At 38.0% G+C, this 24,465-nt stretch overlaps 1 protein-coding gene across 7 annotated transcripts in view; it reads left to right on the forward strand.

Annotated features, from left to right (window-relative positions):
• ANK3 (ankyrin 3) overlaps positions 1–24,465 on the forward strand; it is a 661,312-nt gene that overhangs the window by 487,317 nt on the left and 149,530 nt on the right. For all 7 annotated transcript variants that reach the window (XM_073241006.1, XM_073241010.1, XM_073241011.1 and 4 more), the window contains 5 exons: positions 11,750–11,848; positions 16,738–16,935; positions 18,774–18,872; positions 21,437–21,535; positions 23,327–23,425. In XM_073241006.1, coding sequence (XP_073097107.1) covers positions 11,750–11,848; positions 16,738–16,935; positions 18,774–18,872; positions 21,437–21,535; positions 23,327–23,425 — 594 coding nt within the window. The remainder of the gene's footprint in view (positions 1–11,749; positions 11,849–16,737; positions 16,936–18,773; positions 18,873–21,436; positions 21,536–23,326; positions 23,426–24,465) is intronic.

Consider the following 24,465-nt stretch of genomic DNA (forward strand, 5'->3'; position numbering starts at 1 on the left):
TTACAGCATGCCCCCACCTTCAGGTGAAGGTCTTTCCACCTTCAAAAGTTGCAAAGACAACCCATAAAGTCTGGAAGAAGTGACTGTTTCTTTAAATGTGCATACATCTATACAATGGTACAGGGATTATGACGAATCAGGGAAACAGGACTCCAGAAACATAGTAAACTTCTAGCAACTCACCCCAAAGAAATGCAGATATGGGAATTGCCCAACAAGAGATTCAAAATAATTGTCCTAAAGATGCTCAGAGAGCTACAGAAAAATCTATGAACAATTTAACTAAACCAGGAAAAAAATGCAAGAACTAAATGAAAAGCTCAACAAAAAGAAATCACTAAAAGAGAAACAGAAGTTTGCTTTAAAGCATACAATGACTAAATGGAAGCATTCAATAGAGTGTTAATAGCAGACTAGACCAAGCAGAAAAAGGGCATATGAAATTATCCAGTCGGAGGAGCAAAAGGAAAAAGAATGAAAGGAATGAAGAAAACCTACAAGACTTTTAGGACAATTGAATGAAAACAATCTCCCCATCATTGAATTCCCAGAAAAAAGACTCACTGGGGATGTAATAAATTGGGTTGATGACACCATCCCAATGTGGAGAGTTGTGAGGATCAGCATGGGCAGGAGACTAAACAAAGGAGTGGGTGCCCCTGGAGAACAGGAATTGGAGGTTTTTTAAGAAAAAAAGTATTAAAAAGCCCCTACTGGCTTTTTGCAAAAACAAACAATAGAACTTAATTATTTAATTAATAACAAATTAATATAGCATTTAAACTTCATTTCCAAAAGATGTTTTGTAATGTTTCAATGAAGGCCAGCAATCCCACTTCTGGGTATATATCCAAAGGAAATGAAATCACTGTCTCAAAAGGATATTTGCATTCCTGTGTTCACTGCAGCATTATTCACCATGGCCAAGACATGGAAACAGCCTCAGCGACCATCAACAGTTGAATGGATAAAGAAGGTGTGATATCTATACCAATATCAATATATATACCTATCTTTCTTGATGTATGATGGGGTTATGTCCTGATAACCCGTTGTAAATTAAAAATGTTGTAAGTCAAAAATACATTTACTGCACTTAACTTACTGAGCATCGTAGCTTTGGTCTAGCTTATCTTAAACATGCTCAAAGCATTTACGTTAGCCTGCAGGTGGATAGAATCATGTAACGCAAAGCCTATTTTATAATAAAGTACTGAATGTCTCCTCTAATTTATTGAATACTCTACAAAAATTGAAAAAAGAGAATGGTTGTAAGTGTATTGGTTGTTCACCCTCATGATCATGCGGCTGACTGGAGCTGCAGCTTGGGGCTGCCCTGCATCACAAGAGAACATCTAATGCATGTCACTAGCCTGGGAAAAGATCAGAACTCAGAATTCAAAGTACATGTCTACTGAATGCATATTGCTTTTGTAGCTTCATAAGTTGAACCATCATAAATTACATGGACCATATTCATGTACATGGAATATTATTCAGCCATAAATGTAAAAGGAAATCCTTCCATCTGTGACATGGATGGACCTTGATGGTATTATGCTAAGTGAAATAAATCAGACAGAGAAAGACAAATACTATATGATATCATTTAGTTGTGGTATCTAAAAACATCAAACTCACAGAAACAGAGTGAAATAGTGATTACCAGAGGCTGAGGGCTGGGGGGCAATGGAGAGATATTAGTCAGAGGATATAAACTTTCAGTTATAAGATGAATAAATGGAGAGGTCTACAGTACATCATGGTGACTATAGTTAACTACATTGTAGTATATACTTAAAAGTTGTTATGAGAGTAGAACTTTAATGTTCTCATCCTAACAACAACAAAATTTATATGAGGTGAAGACTGTGTTGAGCTAATAATACATATGCATGTATCAATTCATCACATTGTACGTCTTAAACTTAAACAATGCTACATGTTACTTACATCTTAATAAAGCTGGGGGACAGGGGAAGATGATTATGCATGAATCTTCCTGAACCAGTTTAGCTAGGATCAGATGAACCAGAGGCTGTGGTTCTGTGTGTATTTAGCTCATTTCAAAAAAGCTTTTCCTATTTTCCTAGCCCTATGATGCTGACTAATATCAACTGGCTTATTATTGTATTCTCCTACAGAACGACAAAAGTATGTAGAGTATTTCTAATAATGATGCAAATGTACTGAGATATAAACACATATCAAGGCATATTTTTCAATCTGGCCTCTATGCCACAGCCTCATTTTAAAATGATTTATGAAATTTATTTTTTCAACAAGATCTGCATGGCTTTATTTGTTCCTGTGTGGAGTGAAATGCTTTGATATGAAGCTACTTATGATACCTTCTATTTCTTTTCATTTAACTCTCTGGGCACAGCTAGCATGTGTATTTGTGTACTTACTGAGGAAAATACTTTGGAACCAATGGTGTCCTGTCATTTTCATTTTCTTTTGCATCAGTTCACAGCCAAATCAGAGGCTCAATATATGGACCCTAAGTTAGAACCATTTTAAGACTTTGTGGCATCTTCCAAGTTCTCTATCTCTTTTTACTGACTCTTCTCCATGCAGTAACAAAGGCAACCATGCTTATATTTAGTGCTTCAAAGAAGAGTCAGGAGTTCCAGGTAGAGTCAGAAATAACAATACTGGAATTCCCAGAACAGGGCCCTAATCATGTTTCTCCCGACTTTCAGCCTTTGTAGAAGGTGCCACTGCCCATATCCTCATACAATCTGTAACTTCAACATTACAGCCAACGTCACACCTTCACCCCTCAGATGCCCACTTTCATCTTAGTGGGCATCTGTACCACTTAGCACACTTCCTGGCACATACTAGGTGTTTCATAAGTATTTGCTAATAATATGGAGAAAAGATACACTCCTTAGTGTTACATTTGCCAAAATGTCTTAATTTATTTGACTTTATAATGGTCCTGTGGTAATGTAATTTTGCCCCCTGAAGTTAATGGCATCTAATTGATTCATAAGTATGAGGAGATAATTATGCTCAGGTAGATAATAAGTTTTCAAAATACCTCAAGCCTATCGGTTGTTAAATTCTTACTGTTCTGGCACGGTGTCAGAAGGTACTTGGATGTCCTGTAATTTTAGCCTATTCTTTCCCAGATATGCAACTGGTTATATAGTACTCAGATTAAACATAAAGGGAAAAGAAATATTGAAATTGACTTCTGCTTTCCATTATAGTTCTAGAAGTGTGATTGCCTTGGTTAAAAGTAAATCCTTCAAGAAAATATTAAATTTTTTGGTCATAAAATAGTCTCGGTCAAGCAGTCTAATGCTATACTTCCTCTTTCGAGTTCTAATGTAGACATGTTGACAAGAGCATTTGAAATAATGCAGAAGACTCAGTTTCTACATCAAGACTAATTTAAAAATATTCCTTTGTCATTCAAATACATATTAATTTTTAATTTTATATCACAAATGTTAAAATTAATTGAAAGTATTTATTTGAATTCAAAGAAGGAAAAGACCAGGGATACCTTCCCCTCAAGTTTGCTCTAAACTTCTTTAAAAAATTAAGTCTTAGTAAGAAAAAACAAAGGAAGAGCCATCATGAAATGCCCTTCACTTTCCAAACAGGAAAGTCTCTTTGAAGGAAAGCATGTTTTTGAGATTTGCGAAGGGTTTTGAAAAGATGACAGGAGATTTTTTTACACTCTTTCTCCTACTGAGTTCATGCCAGATTAGAAACCTCTTTTTCCTTTCCAAACTAGAGATCTAAATGTACTGGGTAAACTTCATATGCCACTGAAGCCTGGTTCTCTTAAAGAATCTACAAAGCAGGCTCAGGACAGCAGTTTTTTAGTTAATTGCTATGTGTTTCCAAGTGCTGGTACTCAGAAAGTAATCTACTTTTCTCCTATTTTCCCGTGATGTATGTTGGTAATGCTCACATCCCATTTCCTTTAAGTTACTGTAGTCAAGTACTCTATAGTTATCAACCATAAACATCTTTATTTTCCTTCCCAAAAATACAATAAATAAGTCATTATTGTTATTTTAATTATGAACCTTAATTTGAATTGTTTTTTTTCTCCATGTAACATTTTCTAAGGACTACATAAAAAGCAACTCTATATATTTGAAATTGTATTTTATAATAAGTTATTCAGTTTCTACCTACTGGAAATAAGAATTCTGTTATCTATTCATAAAAGGAATATTACTAAACACAAACTATGATGGTATAGTGTGTAGAAACCACATGCTCATTTTTTTCCCTCAAATGTTTGAGAGCTTTGGCTTCAAGTAGTGGTGCAATAGCTTATAGTGAGTTAAGCCTGCTGAGAAAAATCATAAACTCTGGAAAATGTTTTTTTAAAAACTTATTTGGAGCCCCTGAAAAGCCATCAAAAGCAGGGGTAAGCTGGAGTGAATTCAACTTATGAAAGAATTAAACAACACAGGATGAAATCTATATTTATATGGCGGGTACTCCCTAGCAGCACAGTGAATTGGGATAGAAACTCATGCAGAAAGTCATAGGTTCTTTGTCTTGAGGACAGAATATCGAATTTGTGGCTGTGAGAATGGCTGGATATTTAGAGGCAAAAAACTGCAAGTAGGGAACCACAAAGGGAGCTGCTGAAATCAACATAGAAACTCCACACAATCCTTGGCTGACCCTTGAACATGTGTGTGCACAATAAAACTGGAAGGAGGCCAGAGGAAAATGACAGCTAAGAGATTGAAAGCTGAAAAGAAAGTGCAGCAGCTACCCGCTGCAGGAGACACAGAATTAGCATATCAGAGAGACTTGACACCATCTTTGGCTTTTTACTGGAACTCCAGAAGAATTTCTGCCATTTTAGAAGTTTTACCTAGACCCCAGGACTACAGGAATCTGTAGGAATAAGGACAAAACTGAAAAATACTTGTTCTTGGAAGCTTAAAACCAACTCCCTATACATTCTAGAATTTTTAATAACGTATTATTAACAGCATCCAACACATGATTTTAAAATTAGTTTTAAAATTACTTTTAAAATTAGAGAAAAGAAGAAAATGTGACTTTTAAACTCGAAAGAAAAGTTAGATAATAGAGACCCACAGAGAGCTCGGATGTTTGAATTAACTGACTCTATGATGAGTGTTAATCTGAAGGAAAAGATAGATATAATGGGTGAAGAAAAGAATTTCAGGAGGAATAAGGACACCTTAAAAACAATAGGTAGAAGTCCTACAGTTGCAAAACATAATATCTGAAATTTTTTAAAAAATTCATTGGATGTGATAAACAGCAGAATAAATGAATACAAAGGAAGAAAGAATTGGTAAACTTGAAGATGTTATGAAAATCATCCAATCTGAAGAACAGAAAGCAAGAAGATTAAAAATCAATTTAACACCATGGCAACAGCCTGTGGAATAATAGCAAGCTAAGTACATACAATGGAGTCCAAGAGGCTGTAGGGTAGGAAAAGAAGTCTTTATTTATTTGCAGATTTAATCATAAACTGCAACCCCCTGACCCAGCTTACAATTTAGCACACCCCAAGGGCGATAAATAAAAAGAAAACCACACACTCTGACACACATCATACTGAAACTGCTGGATGTCAGGTAAAAAAATTTTAAGCAACTAGAGAAAAAGAGGCATTGTAAAAAAAAAAAAAGCCCCAAAGATGAAATAATACTGTAAATGAAATTATAATATTGCAGAATTCTCATATTACACATGAAGTTATACAGTACTAATTCAATACATAATATATTAATATTATTACCATATAACAATATAATGAATAATGTAACATTATTTAGACTGATAAGAATATATTGTAATCCCCACGGCAACCACTAAAAAAAAAAAGTTTTAGTTAAAAGCCAAAGGAAGAGATAGCCAAAGATATTTATGATGTTCAATGGTTAGAATACTAAATACTCAACCCTAAAGAAGACAAGATATTAGGGACAAAAAACACAAACAACACAGTGGAAAAATGCACAACAAATAGCATAAGGCAGTTTGTTCTAGACTCCAGGAAAGCTGTAGTTTTCCAAGCAGAGAGAACAGAAGGATTTTTACCTTATTTTAGTTTAACTTTAACCATACAGAATGCATGGCAGGACAACAAGGAAGGGAATTAGAAGGAGGTATTTCTGTCTCTATATATAAATGGCAGAAATGAAATGAATTCTTGATAATAAAAGGAGACTACTTGTATAATAGAAAGAATCCAGTCCCTCTGATGGAGGCAAGCCTAAGTGTAAATTCTAATTCCAACCAGTTACTCCCATGTGACCTTGGGTAATCTTCTGGAGCAGCTTTCTCTTCTGTCAGTAGAACTTCTCATGCTTTTCTCATGAGTTGTAGAGAATCAGTAAGATCATAAATATAAAGTGCCTATGACAATAGAGGGGTTTCAAAAAATGTTATTTCAATTCCTTTTAGGCCAAATCTAAAAACTGCCTATGATGCACAAAATGAGGATACAGTCAGAATTTTTAATGAAAAATACAGATCTGAGAATAGCTTTTCTGTTAAACTGTAATTGATGTCCTTTAATTTATCTCTGGCTATAACTCCCCTGAGCTCTATCTACCTTTTCTTTATTGTTTTCATTTTTCAATTAAATATCACATTCTGGTTTACATCCATGATATAGGGGAAAGACAAGAAAGGAACTAGAGGATCCAAATCAAAATAAGTATTTTTTTGAATGTACTTTCCAGGTCAAGAATTTGTGTCATTTCAGTATCGGCTTTGAGCAAATTTGACCTCTTAAAGACATATTTTGGGTTCAATATTCTTAGGTATGATACCTTAATGTTCTGCTGCATGCTTTTCAGAAAAACCAGACATGAAAGAAAGTCTTTTTGACCTTCGGGTGTGTGAGATTTTGTTCTTAGGCTAACACAAGAGAGCATTTTGTTCAGCCAGTAAAGTGCAGCTCCCCACTGCACCAATAAGATTACTGTCACTGAAAGGAAATATGAGATCTAGACTAGCCGGTTTGCGTTGCTTCATAATTCTGCCCAGGGGAATACTTGTTCATTATGTTGGTGCTTTAAAAATCCAGGAGCATTGGAAAAAAAATTGCTAACCCCGTGCAATTTCATTTCCCTCCCATAATGTTACTATGGCAACCCAGCATCCCTCTCTTCCTCTCTCCTGTCCAAGTGCATATGCTGCCTCTAGAGACACCCTCCCTTGAGCCCCCAATATTGCCTTTGTCCAGTATTTTTCAACTGGAGGTTGACACAATTTTTTTAGCTGGAGGCTGGAGCTAAAGAAACTGCCTTTTGGTCCAGGACCCATTCTAAGTGACAACATATATTGTGAATTCCTAGAGTTGGGAGTAGGTAAGAATCCTTATTTTTATTGGAATAGGCATTGCTTTAATTTTAGGGAAATTGTATTCCAGAATTCACTCCCATGCTGTAAAGCACAATAACCAAAATAGCTTTTTTTTTAAGCTTATATTATTATGAACTAGAGGGAAAAAAATCTTACATAGAGCAACTACTCTGATACTTCTTATCTTACTATCCTGAGAGCTAAAAAGACCAAGTCATGTTCTTTAGTCTAATTCCAATATACAAGCCAGTTACCCATTGAGAATTTTGTTCCTCCTGCAAGAAAAGACAAGATATTTCTGTAGCACTTATGAAGTACAAAATTAGACTTAAACAGGATAAAAAGGAAAGAAATTTTTAAACAACTAATTAGCAAACATTTTTAAAAGTCCCATTCACTTTGTCATTTGTATTAAGTGACTTTTATGGACACGGTACTGAGTTACTGTCTCTGAGATTCAAATATCCCTTAAACTAATAACCTTGTCCTCAGAAGCAGACTAGTTGAAATGATAATGCATGCCTATAAATAACTAAAATACCAGGGAAAAAGTTATAGGTTCCCCAAAAGAGGTTCAGATAAAATAAGGCAGGAGTCCTGAAGGTAGAATGGTTACATCTAGTTTTGGACAAGGAAAGAAACACTATAGTTGACCCTTGAACAGCATAGGGCTTAGGAGTGCCAAACCCCATGCAGTGGAAAATCAGCCTATGACTTTGGACTCCCCAAAAACTTTACTAATAGCCTCCTGTTTGTTTTATGGTAGTGAATGATTAAATAGGCTAGTATCTACATCTACTTCATGACATAAATGTTTGGTATTTCTGGGCTATGTGGCCCACCTGCAGGTTTTTTCGAATTGTCACAGATCTCCAAAGATTTTCCGGTATATTTATTTGAAAATCTGCATGTAAGAGGACCTGTGTGGTTTAAACCCTGTTGTTCAAGGGCCAACTGTACTTTTAAAACATTAAGGTTTGGGTCTAGGAGAAAGTGGAGAGGGAACTTTCAGGACTGTGGGCAAAGCAAGGGAACAATAAAGTGAGAGGCTTTAGTCCAGAGCTGCCATTTGTTAACCGGGGGAGAAGTGAAAGAAATTAGCAGGCCAAGTACAGCAGCGATTGATTTTGGAAGACCGAACGCTAATCTGAGGACTTTTGACTTGACTGAAGGATGAATAATAGTTATTAAAGATCTTCCTGAGCACAGGGATATCCTAATCAGAGCAGTGCTTCAGGAAAGCCATACCTATTTCAAACCCAAAGAAATTAGTTCCAAATTTAAATGTTTAATATTTTCGTCCAAAACATAGGTATTAAGTCAATGCCTGTCCATTTTCCTCTTTTTTATTTAACTGAATGAAGTGTGAATCACTACATGGGAGTTATTTTTCATTCTCACTATGGATCAGCTTGTCTTGTCTCGGTCTCCTTTGTGACTGTAAAAACTGTGATGATAAACTAATTAAAATCTTACATTAACTCTAGGCACTAGTTTTCCACTGACCTGTGAAAGTCCCAGCCACCAGGCAGGCACTGCCTGTACAGCCAGGCTGACACAACAGCTCATACAGCTTCCTAATGAGGCATCTCTCCTGCCGGGATTCTGGCTGTTTGAAGAGCCATGCATTTTTTTAAAGTTTCAGAGCTAGTTTGCAGAAGTTCCAAAGGAGTCAGCCACTTGTAATCAATGTTTAAACCACTACGAGTAGAACTACAGCTGGAAGAGCCGTATTTTTTAGATAGCTCTTTGCAGGTGAGCTTGAACTGCTGGGCCCTACCTTGGAGAACTAGCCAACTTAATCAAGTTAATAAAAGGAACAATGGCCAGAACAATGGCTCTTCACAGCTCTTGCACTGAAGAAGAAAAAAATTCACCTTTCCTAGCTTTGCCTTTAGATTCTTTAAGTTTTTAATAAATTAAACACCAGAGATCAGAGATAGCAGCTGCAGCGTGTATATAAAGGAAGACTAAGAGAGACTGGAAGTTTGAGCAGAGAGGCTTTGTCTTAGTATCATTTCCCAAGACATGCTTGGTGGTCTTACACAGTCGGAATTCAACCTTTGCAGCCTAAGATGAGTAATTCAACATCTCTGAGCCTTAGTGTACTTATTTATAAAATGAACTATTATACCTCCCATATTGGGGTAGTCAGGATAAAATGATATAATATCTTGAATTTGCTTCAAAGTCATGAAAGAAAGGAGAAAAGTTTAGGATGTAGATGAATCAAATTGATCATGAGGTAACTTAGACGCTTACTACACCATTCAGTCTACTTTCGTCTGAAGACGTTTCAAATTTTCTATAACTAAAGCTTTTTTAAAAAAGATGAAATCAGTGAAAATGTGCATCTGTTAAGAACATAGACACCAAAGGATTAAGGGTTTAAAATGGATTTGTTATTAGACAGCCAAACATGTTACATTCAGTATGTAGCATTTTGCTTTGGGAAAGATAATTTTCAAGAATAAATGAGTTGGGCTAAAATAATTATTTTTTCTGTCTACATAGTTCTGTTGAAAATGTCTACACATACTGGGTTGCCTCTTATATCTTAGAGTAGGTAGGAGAAAAATGAAAGAGACAAATTTGACCTTTTGGTTCACAGAAGACAATCACTATACTGCAGGGCCTGTGTGAAATGCTGTGGGGTGTGTGTGTGTGTGTGTGTGTGTGTGTGTGTGGTGGAAAATAGATGTGGTTGTGTTATTTGTCCTAAAAATATTTTCAGGTTTCATATTACTGGGAAGACATTTGGACTTAATGGTGTTTTTTATTCTCTGATTTTATTTTATTCTATTTTATTAGTAAAATGCTATTTGCAACTTCAAGGACTATTATATTGATTTACTCTGGTTTAGAAGAGCTAATGTTTTAAATCAGCATAAAAGGCAGAATATTTAAATATGCTCAAAGAATATTCAGATCAACATATGTAATGTTTACAATTCAAGTTTCATTTTTAAGGCATTTTAATTCTGAGATTTGGCTGGTACTTCAGAAATAGGGTTGTACCTTTACATTATACATTATGATAATTAGGCTCACTTTCAAGATCTCACACAATCTAGAAAGTGATTTGAATACACTGAACCACATTTTGATGTATTTAAAAATGTGACTGTCCTTAGGGTGGGTGTTAAGTGTCCATTGGAGGAATCTTCAAGTTGGGGTATACAGACTCTGGGGTGTGAGATAGTCTCCCCATAGGGTTTGTGGCTGCTTGGATAGGTCAGGAGAATAACATTCCACTACTTAACTCCCTGCTGAGTCTCCTTTCCCACCTTACCTGTGATACAACGTCTTTCTCCCTAGCTCTTACTCACTCTCACCCACAGCTCCAGGGTGCAAAACCTCTCTGAGCAGGAAGGTAAGGTGAGGAGGAGCTAAGGGGAGGAACTTAAAACACTGGTATCATGTTAAGAACTGCCTGACTCTAATGATCGAACAACAAATTCTTTGGCATATTGGATGGTTAGGAATTCTATTGCTGCCAGTAAAAATGATGGACCTAATAGCATTGTCTTATGAGGGATCATTGACAAAAAAAATCACCGTTAAAATATTATATGATTTTTGGCATGTAATCTGGGAGTTTGGAGAATTAGTGATACTGCTATAACAAAAGTCCATCTACTTAGTTATGCAGACAAAATGTCTCAGTACTAACATTTATAAGAACAAAAATTGGAATAGTGATGTTGAACCCTGTCTCTTTCTAGCAGTAACTAATGAAGTCTAATAATAATGCATTAGCAGATACGTGAACTGGTTGTGAAAAAATACATCTCATTAGAAGAGGAATTCTTTATAAATTCTTATTTAATCATAAAATCTGTATTTTTGTTTTGATCATGTTTGAATAATTATAATGATAACTCCAATTAGGTGATATATTCTTGATATTTGAAGTCTTATGTTCTTAGGAAATCCTTAAACCTTTTTTAAATTTGAATTTATATATTTTCATAGCAGAGAAATATACAGTAATCAATGAAAAACACCCAAGTAAAATTACATGACATTAAAATGAAATGATGTGGGTAAAGTGGAATGGAAATAAAAATGCAGAAGGAAAAAGCACCAGTGTGGAACGCCTATTACATATTTTCCTATTTTAAGTTTGTGTTATTTTTTATGGTGGATGCCAAATTACTTATAGCATTTAGATTCCATGGGATAGTCAAAAGAGTCATGGAACAGTTATATTTTTAAATGTCAGTTTTCTAATAACATAGAAACTTACAATTACTTACAAAAATTATTAAAATTTTAGTTGAAAATATGAAATTATTTTATGAGATAAGTGAGCAGATGTTTGAAATTCACTGGCCCACAGAAGGCTGGACACTACACTTACAGAATTTCCCAGCGTCTCTAATTGAAGGATGTCTTTGTCCAACAGGACGGCCTGACGCCGCTGCACTGTGGAGCAAGGAGTGGCCACGAGCAGGTGGTGGAAATGCTGCTCGATCGCGCTGCCCCCATTCTTTCAAAAACCAAGGTAATTTCTTTCCAAGTTTTTGGACATTGACAGGATTTAACTTTGCATCCCTGTGCTGATTATTTAGCCTAGCCTTTTGAATTATGTAGAAAAATGACAGAGTCTCAATTTAGCAATTAGAGTGGCTGCTTCACCAAAGCATTAGAGACCCTCAAGATAAGTTTGGCTTTATGAAGGCTTTAGATGGAATGGACTCTACCACAAGTCATTTCTTAGGTTGTTTTTGTTTGTTACAGGAACACTTACTGCTTGATTTTACTCTCTGATATTTTCACAGCTCAGAAATGATTGCTTATCATTGAAGGAAAGCCTCCAAGATTTATAGTCTCTCAAGTGTGGGTGCTATAGTCTTTCTCCATTCCTCATTTTATTTCTTGAGAGTTCACAGATTGGCAAAGAGGTCAACAATATAATTTAACTGATACAACTAGAAACTGGAAAGATTACACTTTGTTTGGCCCTTTGGGGAAGTTGACATACTCTGAAAGGAACATATGATGGTTGCCTGAAAAAATTAATGTTCTGCTAAGTTTTTTAATGGTAAAACCATTTGACACTATTTGAAAGAGAATACTTGTATACATCTTGGGACATATGAACTGCCTCAGAGTCACTACTGTTTTTATTAATCAAACCCATGATGTTTGGAAGCTGTATTAAGCTCTATAAAGAGCTTTACTTCCTAGACATGATCAATACAATAGAAGCACATGTTACTCCTGCTGCACTCAGGTCGCCGTTGACCCAACAGCCCTACCGAAGCTGGATAGAACTGAGCCGCTCTGAACAATTCCATCCCTCATTTGAAATGCAGGGTTCAGATCGAGCCATGGGAGGTGTTACCCAACAAAATTGAACAGCCACAGTTTTTCATTGTATGTGGTGACATCTGGCCTTTTGAGTACTTCTCATCTAAACCACTCTATTTGCTCTTTTTCACTTTCACACAGTCTATAGCTATCTTCTTCCCACCCCACTGCCACCTCCTGAGCCACCTCATCTCTCCCGAACCACTGTCAGAGCTTCCTTACTGGTCCTCCACTCCCCCTGGCTCCTTTCCAATCCAGTTCCAATCCATTTTGCAGTCAGAGTGGCCATATAATTGTCAACCAAATCATGTCAGCCTCCTTCCTAAACATCCACCAATGAATTCCCATTGTTCTCTTGAAAATTAATTTTCATTATATCCAAAAAGTACAGGCACACTTAGAAGTCAGGTTGTTTTCCCATCCTTATCTCCTATTGTTCATTTCATTATTATGTTTTTTCCTAAGAAATATTGGTTTTTTTTTCTTCTGCGCTTTTAATATGCAAGAACAGTCTCTTGTTCTTTGATAGCTTCTTTTCTTAAAACATGCAATTCTTGTTTTATGGATACAATAGATCCTATTGCCTTTCTGAGAACATTCGAGATACCTTTTCTTTAATTTTATTCTGCGTCTCATCTGTCCCTAATTCCTCAGAGTTCCTTTTTTCTCTTTGTTGGGTTTGTCTCTCTCTTTCATATTGGAGGTCTCCCAGCAATGTCTATATCTGACCATAGGTATCAGGCACTAACATTTGAGTGGAAGCTCTATAGCTGTGTAGGTGGGCTCCACTCATATGTCAGGTGACAGGTCAGAGGAGTCCTCTAATGTCTCTGGAAAGTTCAGGTTTTTTAGCAAGGAATTCTCCAGTATTTTGCAGTGTACATGTGTGTGAATATATTTAGGGTTAAGAAAAAGGAAATGAGGCTATCAGTCTCCCTGTCTTCTATGCATACTTTAATCAGAAGTATGTTAACTAATATTTACATAGTGATTACCCACATACCAAGTTCTAAGCACTTTTCATATATTCATCCATTTACTACTTAGAATAACTCTATGAGGTACTAGTATTACTATTATACACATTTATAGATGAGGAAACTAAGACCCAAAGAGAGAAAGTAACTTTCTCAAGATATGTCCACTAGTTGCAGAACAAGGATTTAAACCTAGGCAGCCTAAGTCTAGAGACCATACTCTTGGCACTTAAAATGCCCTCCCTTTTTCCGTGAGCACCTGTTCTCGGTCCAGAGCCTCACCAATGCCCTCTGCTCTGCCCTGACTACCTGCATCCAGAATTTCTCTGGTTCACTTTCTCCAGAGGCTAAACTGGTTTCCTGCAAGGTATGAAGGAGCAGTCACCTGGCTTTGCTGGGTCAGCGGGCCTGGAAACCTGACAGCTCCATATTGCAGGTGACCAATCCTGTTTTCAACCCCAAACCTCATCTTTATCTTCCAAAGTACTGTTTCCATAGCCCTGACCTCTTGGGCATTTGAGCAGTAAACCAGTTGTCTTTAGTACCCCCAGCAGTATGCTGGACCTAGATTGGTGAGCTTATTGTGGAGCCTGTCTTCCCAATTTCATATTCAGTAACTTCATATTGATAGCTTGGAATTAGTCATAGTAGGCATCTTTACACCATGAAAACTGACAAAAGCTACATCTCCGAGGTTTTCGTTCCCAAAAGCTGTTGTTCAACATTTACCAGCACTCCACTGATTATATCCCTCCAGAGATACTAAGTCTCAGCCTTTTTTCTTCTGCTAGATGAGTAAATGCACTTAAATCCTCTTTTCATTTCCTAAAATTTGCAGACATCACGCATCTGTTTTTGTTTAATTTTTTCCCCATGTGGGTGTGTGGGTGTACATGCACACAGGTGTGTGCCCTCGTGGACCTTACCCGTTAAATTCCTTCAGCTTTAGAGTGGTTTGGGAAAGGATGGAAACGCATACACGTCACATCCACCATGTTTATCTGGAATTTCCCCCTGCACTGAGAAGAAATTCCTTACCAGGATTGGACTGCCTCCCTGCCTCATCTGCTCTCATTCTTCTCCTTCCTGTCTTCCAGCCAACCAGCTTTCTTTCACTTTCTCAAATATGCTGTTTGTTCTCATTTCCTATCCCCTCAGATTGTGTTCCCTCAGCTTGCCCTAGATCTTCACAGTCTCTGTACATTTCTCAACTCAAATGTCTTCCTCTCAGAGAGGCCTTCTCCTTGGTTTATGTACCTGTTTGCTATCTCTCTCTTCAGTAAAAAAAAAAAAAAGAATTTTGCCTTATTTAGTACAGTTCCCCCAGCACCTAAAGCAGTGGTAGCTGGCATATAGTAGACCTTCATTGAATATTTGTTGAATGAATACTAAGCGAACAAATACATTTCTAACTTTAAGACCATCTAAGTCTTCAAGTCTCTCATTCTTCTGAGCCAAGAAAACCCATCACCTTGGTCCATATTTTTAGCTTGATGGATGCCATATGAACACGACCCCTCTCTACAGGGCAGATGAGCATCACTCTCTTCCTATCCCTTCCCAGGGACCTAACAGTTACCCACTCATAGATTGGTTGTTGTGTGTGTCCTTAGGGAAGCTCCTTCTTTTGTTGACACTGCCTCCATTTCTACTAAGTCATTTGTCCTTTCATATTGTTTCCTTGTTTACTTTGTGTTTTCCTCTAGGACTATCAAAACATAAAGCAAAGGGATGTCTTGGCAGGAAATAAAATAGTACATATGCTGGTGGGTGGCAGTATCTCAGATGAGAAATGTTCCCATCCTTTGTTGCACTTTAGTTTTTACTTCGGTTCAGAACGTTTGAGCAGAATTTTCTAGGCAGAAATATCCTGACAGTGTATGAAGTCTTTAAATTTACATAAATATTTATTGATATCTTTCTCTACATGCAAGGCTCTCTGGCAGCATGGGTAAATTATAACCCATGAACCTCTTGCTCTCAAGGAACACAGATAATCGAAACATATGACAGTGAATGAATGAGGCCATAAGAGTCACGAAAGGAAGGCTTGCATGATTCTTCTTATCTTGAAATCAGGTTTAAGTCATTCATAGGTTAATTATGGGAAAGATGTTGGCTCGGAAGACTCAGAAACACCTAGATCCTCAGTGCATATTTAATATATCATTATTTCCAAAGTTCACTGATGATAGCTTTTTTGGAAACTGAATTTGCTGTCACTTTTTTCTCCCAAAATATGTTAGGGTAATTAAAAGAGCCTTTTTGGATAATTGGATTCTCTAGGAATTTCCCAGGATCCTCCCCCTTGCCTCCATATTTAAAGGAGCATGCTTGAATAGACTAACATCCTTAAAGGCTTGTTCTTGCCTTCATTAGGAAACATACACTGAATGCTAAATGTCACTCTAACCTTTTAAAAGTTTTATTTTCCTTTGACCCCATTCATATCTTCTCTCAGTTGTCTAAATGAACTTTTAACTCATTTGTTTTGCATGTGATTAACCATGTCACTGAGCCCAGTTGATTTAAACTAACTGAGGCAAGCTTTTAGTTGAGTTGGTCAAAGCCTCAGCTTCCCTCATTTTAGACACAAGGGGGCACCAGATTGGTGGACAAGGAAAAGTTTTTGTTCCACACTGATGTAAAATGAAATGTGTTGTATTCAGACCTTTACTTTTTTAATTGAGTCAATACAGAATTCAATATCAAGTATTAGTAATACAGAAGGACAAATAAAAAAAACAACCTAATGAATACCAGTCTGTTCTTGCCTTTATTATTATCCTTTTCAGACTTAAATATTAAGAATTCCAATTCACTGAGAATGCAGTAAATAATGGACCTTAATGCAACTCACACTATTTTTGAATTAAAAAAAGAATTATTTTGCAAATTGGTTTTTGATTGCTATAAGGAGTGGAAGGACTGGTTTTAAAAGTAGCTGAAGTTCAAAACACATTGTCAGAACCTTTAAAAAAGAGGGTATTTCCGTATGAAAAATGAGAGTTTTCATCTGTTCATATCTGTGCTGTATTTTGAGTTTGGCACATTTGCGTTTAAAAGGTAAAACAATAAATTTTGATTTTCTGATGCGTTACAGAATGGACTGTCTCCATTGCACATGGCCACACAAGGGGATCACTTAAACTGTGTCCAGCTTCTCCTCCAGCATAACGTGCCCGTGGACGACGTCACCAACGACTACCTGACTGCCCTACACGTGGCTGCCCACTGTGGCCATTACAAAGTCGCCAAGGTGCTCTTGGACAAGAAAGCTAACCCCAATGCCAAAGCCCTGGTGAGTGGCTGAGCTGGCAAAGCCAGCCTGTGTCATCTTGCTGACAGCCTACTACTTCTGCACAGGAAGGGATTACTTTAGAGGAGGCAAAAATGGAAGTTCTAGTTAAGCAAAGTGAATTTCGCCAACTTTCTTAAATATCCCTCTGAGAAATTATTTCTGACATGAACAAGGTTGATGCAGCTAAATCATTAACCTCTTTATGGCCATGTCACTAATTTTCTTGTATAAGTGAAACCCAAGGATTATGCAAGTCTAAAAAGACTGAGGTGGTCAGCCTTATCTTATCATAGATAAAGTTATAGTTTTGTGAAGTAAAAGTTTTTTCCGAGTTCTAAAAGCATGAGGCAAAAGGATCAAAAAACTTGATCTTAATTAAATATGAGAGGTTTAGGAATTTGTGAACTGAAATTTTATGTTAACCATGTCAGGTAATGAAATATTGCCTGTCATATCCTTTTCCTACTGGTTCGAAACAAAATTTTGATGTCAGTGTAGTCTTTACTCCTACAACAATTTGCTATTTTAACCCTTTAGCTATATTATATATAGTTTGGTTTTCTTAACAAGATGGTGTTTGTTGCCTTCCAAAAAATAGATGGTTCCAATTTAGTAAGCTGTTTAAATTTGGTTCAGAATAAACACTCAGGGTTAGGAAAAAAATAAGTCACCAAATGTGAGGGAAAGCATGTGAGTTTACTGGCAATTTTGTGGTACAGTCTGTCGTCTGAGGAGCCGTTTTAGGAAGGGTCTCTGCTCCCACGCAGCCGGCGCGCTTGCCGTGTTGGAACGGAACAGACCCACAGACGCCCTGGCGCTCCGAGGGCAGGAGGGCAGGGGACGGCGAGAGGGCAGGGAAGAGGAGGGAGGAGCTCTGGACCCCTGCAGCTGTGCTGCCACTGTGGTTCTAAGGGCTTTTACCAGAGCAGCATTTCATGGAGTGTTGATCTGCCTTGTGTATCAAACATTTCTTTGAATTCTGAGCAAAGAGGAAAAGAAATTAGCGATCATGACTCATTTTTCCATACAAGAAAAAAAAAAGCCTTAAAACAGGGTGTGGGCTCTCACTCTCATTTTCCACTGACTCTGAAGATTTCACAACACACGGAGTTTGTAGCCAGCCCATGATGGAATGGACTATGGCCAGGTGACTTGTCTGAGAACATCCATGTGTTCAACCTGAGCTTTTGTAGTGGACCTGAATATAGTTCAGTATGGCAACTGAAATGTGCTCTGTGGTCTCAATTATCAGGCAGCACAAGTCAGCAGGTAATTTGTTGAAAAGCAGGTTCTTTTAATAAATTAAATATTAAACTAAATGGTCCAAATAACATTGGGTTTTTTACTTTCTGCTTCCTTGGAGTAAGCACCTACTTGCATCTTAAAGCTGGAAGCAATCAAAACATTCTAGACCTGATCTTGTAGTTGCCCTAAAATGCTGCCGAGAAGTCAGAATGGATATTAGTGAAGTTTTGGCTGTGAGGACAGATACTTGGGTACAGATGTTTTTAGTCTGTGTTTGGAATGAGGTAGAAGGACAGACATATGAATTCCAAAATAAAATAACCTGAGGAAATGTATAACCATTTTGCCTTAGCTACCAGGAGATAGTGACAAAAATTCACTTCCTGTTCAATTACCAGGGTACCTTGGGTTGCTAAGAGCAGCCAGACTACTATCCTTCCAGAAAAGAATCTACATTCTGCTTAACCTCTCATTGTTTCTGCTCATCCCCAAATCTTTACAGAACATCACTTTAGCAAAAATATTTTACTGCACAGTGGAATTGGATTTCAGTGGAATGTAGTCATGTAGATATGTGTCTCTGTCCTTTTCAGAATGGCTTTACCCCCCTGCATATTGCCTGCAAGAAGAATCGAATTAAAGTAATGGAGCTCCTTCTGAAACACGGTGCGTCCATCCAAGCTGTAACCGAGGTGAGAGGAGGAGGATGCTGGGCGCTCCTGGGTGCTGAGCGTATAGTCAGTCTCAGCAGCCAGTGCCCCAGCCCCATCCCCAACAGGCTGCTAATGTTGTTCTGTGTGTGATTGTCACCAACTGTTTTCTGAGCCCTTCACCCAAGAGGCTGTGAGTCCAAAGGAGAACAGACAGGAGTATGGGTGGGTGAATTCAAATACATCACCATGCCTGGAAGCATAACCCAAAATACATGCTTCATGCTCAAGGGCCAGAGGGACTATCACTGAAAGTGTAACTTATATGAACTCTTACAATGCAGTATTTCTCACCTGGGGGCCATTTGCTCCCCAAGGGGCATTTGGCAATGTCTGTAGATATTTTTATTTGTCATAAGTAGATGGTGCCACTAGTGTCTAGGGGATAGAGGCCAGAGGTGCTACTAAAAATGTCACAGTGTAAAACAGTCTCCCACAGCACAGAATTATCTGGCTCAGAATGTCAGATGTGCCAAGGTTGAGAATCCCTGCATAACACAACTTGTGGGTATTTGTAAACTGAGGATTACACTCTATAAAAACTCAGAATTAATGAAACACATTGTTGTTGAGTTGTAAAGCATTAGCTCTAGGTTTCTTGGTTAACAAACGACACAGAGAAACACTCTATAAGGATCAGGGTGAACCTTCCACACACCAAACCAAGCCTGGCATCTACCCTCCAGGCTCATCCCAGCCCTACCTCACTAACAGCACCCCAGCCTCTGGATTCTAGCCATTGGCATTCCCCTAGAGCGGGCACCCTTGGGTTCACGTCCATATCTCTGCACCCTCCACATGGCTCACCCTCTTCACAGGGCACATCCTTCAGGACCAGGCACATCCTGGGGCCACCTTCAGGAAGCCGCCCCTCACTGCTGGCCTGGTCCAGCGACTCCTCCTCAGGACCCTCTCCTCTTCCTGTGCATATTTCCATCAAAGCACTTAGCCAGGTGGTTTACTTATTAGCCAGCTGTTCCTCTTGTCCCCGAGAAACTGCAGGCTCTGTGAAGACAGGCCTGATTCTCACTGGTCTTTGTATGTCCACCACATAGTAGACCCTGTTGATCATTCAATAAAGCCTTGCTGAATGCATGAATAAAGACTGTGGGATTTATAGCAAACATAAAAATTGAGATGATCCCCTCTAGTGATTGTTGCTTTGGCTCAAATTCTTACCTGCAAATGAAGTATTTGCCTTGATTTGTAACACAATTTTTAAACTATTAAATGGTTAAAAATACTGATTTGCTCTTTTATCAGTCTTATGGCTTCATGGTAGGCACCCCATTAATTTAAATAATAAATTTATTCTCAGCACATGGCAACCTTTTTAAAGATCAGAATGGGCTCTGAAATAAAAGATTTTGACTGATGTTTGAATAAATGTCCAGAGAGGTCTGCCAGTGAGGAGAAGGTCCCACTGCCAGCCCTGTACTCCCTAAGAGTGTTAAAAGCAGTACAGACCTAGATGAGGGCTTTGCTTTGCACTTGTTTTAATGACTTCCCCTGCTGATCGAAGACAATGCCAAATTATAATGTGATTCTCCTTTTCCTCATTTTCCTCAGTTCCCTTTCTTGGAAGTCAGGGCCACCCCAATTCTTCCTCTTCTGTCTTTTACCTTACTTTTATTGTGTAGAATTACTTTCACATCTGTTTTGACATTTCTCAAATTTCTGTCGAGGTCAGTTATCTCCTTCTCACTCTCTTTTTAAGAAACAGGTGAGCTTTTCTAAGCCACGTTCAGTATTTTTACCAAGTTATGATGTTTGTGTTGTAAACAGAATTAAATTCTGAAAAATTAAACATGAAATCATTTTATATCAAAAGTACAAGTGTTATGGGAGTGTGAGGGGGGGATTTGAAGCATACATGAAAATTAAGTTCTACTCTTGTGACCATGTTTACATTAATTACATCACCTTAATTTATAATACTCATAAAGTTAAATAATTAAATGAAATAGTTAATGCCGATTTGCTCATCTTTTGGAAGGATGGTTTTGTGTTAGGTTCCATGTTCTCTCGTGTAGTATAATCAGTTTGTTCTGAGTGCATAGCAATCATTTTTAAAGCCCAGACTAGGATCTAAAATAAAAGCTGATGTTTTACTAACTTGTATATAATCACATGTCCCAGAACAACACACACACACACACACACATACACACACACAGTCATATAGATAAGGAAGGCTTAGTAGCAAAGTGAAAAAAAGAGACCTTCAAGTTATTTCTCTCTAAATTTTTTTTATGGGTCTATATAAAATGTATGAGATAAATCTTTAATTGGTATGACATAAGCCTTTCATAATTGCAAAACTTGCTTTAGGCAAATGATTATTATGTATTGATACATTTTGCCTATAGCATCTGTGACAGTGGTAAGTGGTTGCCTGATGTGTTCACTCAACAGTTATGTTAAAATAAATGGAGAGAGGGAGGAGAGGAAAAGCGTAGGAGAGAGGAATGGAGGGCAGGCGGGCAGACAGACCCTTCTTATCATAAGCTCACAAATCACCTTCCCTCTTCCCCCCACCCCGGCAGTCGGGCCTTACTCCAATCCATGTTGCTGCCTTCATGGGGCATGTAAATATCGTGTCGCAGCTAATGCATCACGGGGCCTCACCAAATACCACCAATGTGGTAAGTATCCTTCCAACACAGGTTTAATGGTGAGTATGTAAGAAACTGGCAAATATTGCTCTAACCTACTTATTTTTTGTTATGATTAATTACTATTAATGTGACTATTGAAAAGGACAGAATTTGAGGGTACCTGTGATTTCCTCTATTTCAAAGGTCAGATCCATCCAATCACTAATTAACCATAAATTGTTAGGACATATGGACTGTGTCCATTAACTTTATAGGTACATTATTCTTTAAAAATAGTTGCTGTGGAGGGAAGAAATTTTTTGCAATGGAAGATTTAAAAAGTGCTGCATGTTGAGGAGGTGATTCAAACTGTATCATTACTGTAATCTCAAGTAAATTCAAAGTAATTTCTTTTAGTGTGCTTGACTATGTTATAGCAAACCCATGGAACCCAGTTCACAGATTATTGGATGATACTGTTTTCCCACACTAAGCATTGCTCTGCAGAACCATGAGACTAGCTTCAGAGTAAATATCAGAGGAGTAACTTATCACCCCAGATCTGCATGGGGCATTCGACATCCTTTACAAGGTTCTGAGTTTGACATCATTGTAATAATAAGACATCAGGCCACAAGGATAGAAACACTAGCTGTGCTTGTGAGCACCAAAGAATTAAAAATAAAATAAGCAACATTCTGGCATAGAAAATGCAAGCCATAAGGTCCTGCACGCTCACCCAGAGCTGGGCCTCCAGAAGGCCCTGTGACTTCTGGCTGTCCAAGTCAGCATATCCATGAGACAGACACAGACCTGCCTCACCACTGAAATACACTGTTCCCTGATACTAACACCAGAAAGAGAATGTTTTCTCTCAGAAGGATAATACCATAAACTACATCCTCAACATCTTTCCAGGAAACAGTATAAAGTTCATGTGGAATGTGTCTTTGTCCATCCTTTCGTGGAGGTGGGTGACCCATAAAACAAAGTTCAGTTTATAAAATCAGTGTTTAGCTGCGTATCACTTGTGTGAGAGAATGTATTGGGTTTTATGACTTTTTATGTTTTTATCTATGTCTTCTATATTGCTTTCATTTTTATTAAATGAATGAATAATCTGAATAAAATTCTCCTTGGTAAACTGGGTGGGGGAGGGGGTGATTGGGGAGTCCAGTGGCAAAGAAAATGACCCCCTGGGATAAAGCCCAAAGACTGGGATGTACTGAGCTCTTGGGATAAAGCAGGGAATGCAGACCAAAGCTGTTAAGCCAAGCCTGGCTCTCGGGTGTGTCTATGTTGCCCTTGCAAGAGTTTTTGTTTTGTTTTCATTTCTGATTTTGTGGTCAGCCTTTAAAAAGTGTACACAAATATCCAGACTGCCCCGCTTTTGACAAATAGGACTGTGTGGCGTGATGTGGCTAGCACCCAGCAGAGCCACCACAGCAGTACGCAGAGGCCAGCAAGCAGCTGCCTCTCACGGGCAGGGTGTCTTGTCCAGCATGTCCCACCTGCCCTACTCTCTCCTTTACCTTCCTGCCTGGGCCCTGTGAGCACTAGCCTTTCAGCCCCTGAGGAGGCCACACTGTAGATTAGTAAGGAACATGGCTGACACTGCTGGTAACTAACTCCCTAGGGCTACAACCAGTTCTTCCATCACAAACCAGGATTCTGTGAAGTTCTTGTGTATTTAATTTTCTATCTTTACTAGTTTTCAATAAGGAAGTGCTTAGAACTACTTTTCATTTTTAAAAAAACCTACATCATAAGCTTTATGCAAATAGAATACACCACTCTTCTCGGAGCTGCACTTAATCACCTTTGGCTCATGTTCCCCAGAGAGGAGAAACCGCGCTACACATGGCAGCCCGGTCCGGCCAAGCTGAAGTCGTGCGGTATCTGGTGCAAGACGGAGCTCAGGTAGAAGCTAAAGCTAAGGTATGTGTAGTAGATGTCAGTGTTTGCTACTGAGGGAAAATCCCTTGATTAAAAAAAAAAAACTTCCAACACATGCATGATCTCTTTAAGAAACCCTCTTTGGGGTTGTGATTTGAACAATCTCCAATCACAGAAGTCTCTACCCAAGTGATATAAAACACCCCTTTCCCACACATTTGTCCATTCAATTGTTTAACAAAATTAAGAAGAACAAAACCTTTGTGCCAGAAAGAACTCTGTGTCCTTGGCACATTGCTAGTCCCTAACAGATTAGGAACAGAAACTAGACTTGGTCCAGTGTTGTTCACACTTTATGGAGAAGGGCTTATGCCCAGAGCTTCTAAAACAAGCACGATTTGGAAGCATAATTGAGCCCCTTTGTTTGACTTACATGTCACCTGTCACAGCCACAAAAGGGAAAAGGAAGTTTTTACTTTTTCTCTAAAAGTTGTGAAACTATAAACCCTGAGACATGGACCGAAGTTGTTTCAGGGATCTGCCTTTATGTGGAAGTAGAATGTCAAGGTTGAGTTTGAATGCTTCGTTCTCTGCTGGATGTTCAGCCTCCAGAAGAAACGTGCTTACCTGTCACTATCAGGGTGGATAACTGGTCTCGTTATCAAAATGGGAGTTCAGGTCAGGAACCATAAATAAATACATAAATGCCTCAGTCATTTAATTTTAACCTATAGTATATAAATGTACATTGATTTGCCATCTGTTTACATGATCTGCAATTTTCTAGTTTCATGTTAAATAGAAAAGGGACATTTGTGAAGCGGTTCAACAATAGAGTATTTCTAGGCTTTATAAATTTCCCCAATGTGTTTAGCTGCCTCACCATATCTAATTTGACCATAATTGATTTTTTATCAACTTCAGGGCTCTCCAAAGCGTTCAACTTTGGGAAAGTAAAGCCTTTCCTTTCATATTCATATTTTACCTGTTAGCACACTGTGTCATTATATTATAATTAATGCAAATACAGTACAAGTGTGAAGTAGCTAGTATAAGCATACTAGTGTGTGAACAAGCACAAC

The sequence above is a fragment of the Manis javanica genome, chromosome 7, assembly GCF_040802235.1.
Source record: "Manis javanica isolate MJ-LG chromosome 7, MJ_LKY, whole genome shotgun sequence".
NCBI lineage: Eukaryota > Metazoa > Chordata > Mammalia > Pholidota > Manidae > Manis > Manis javanica.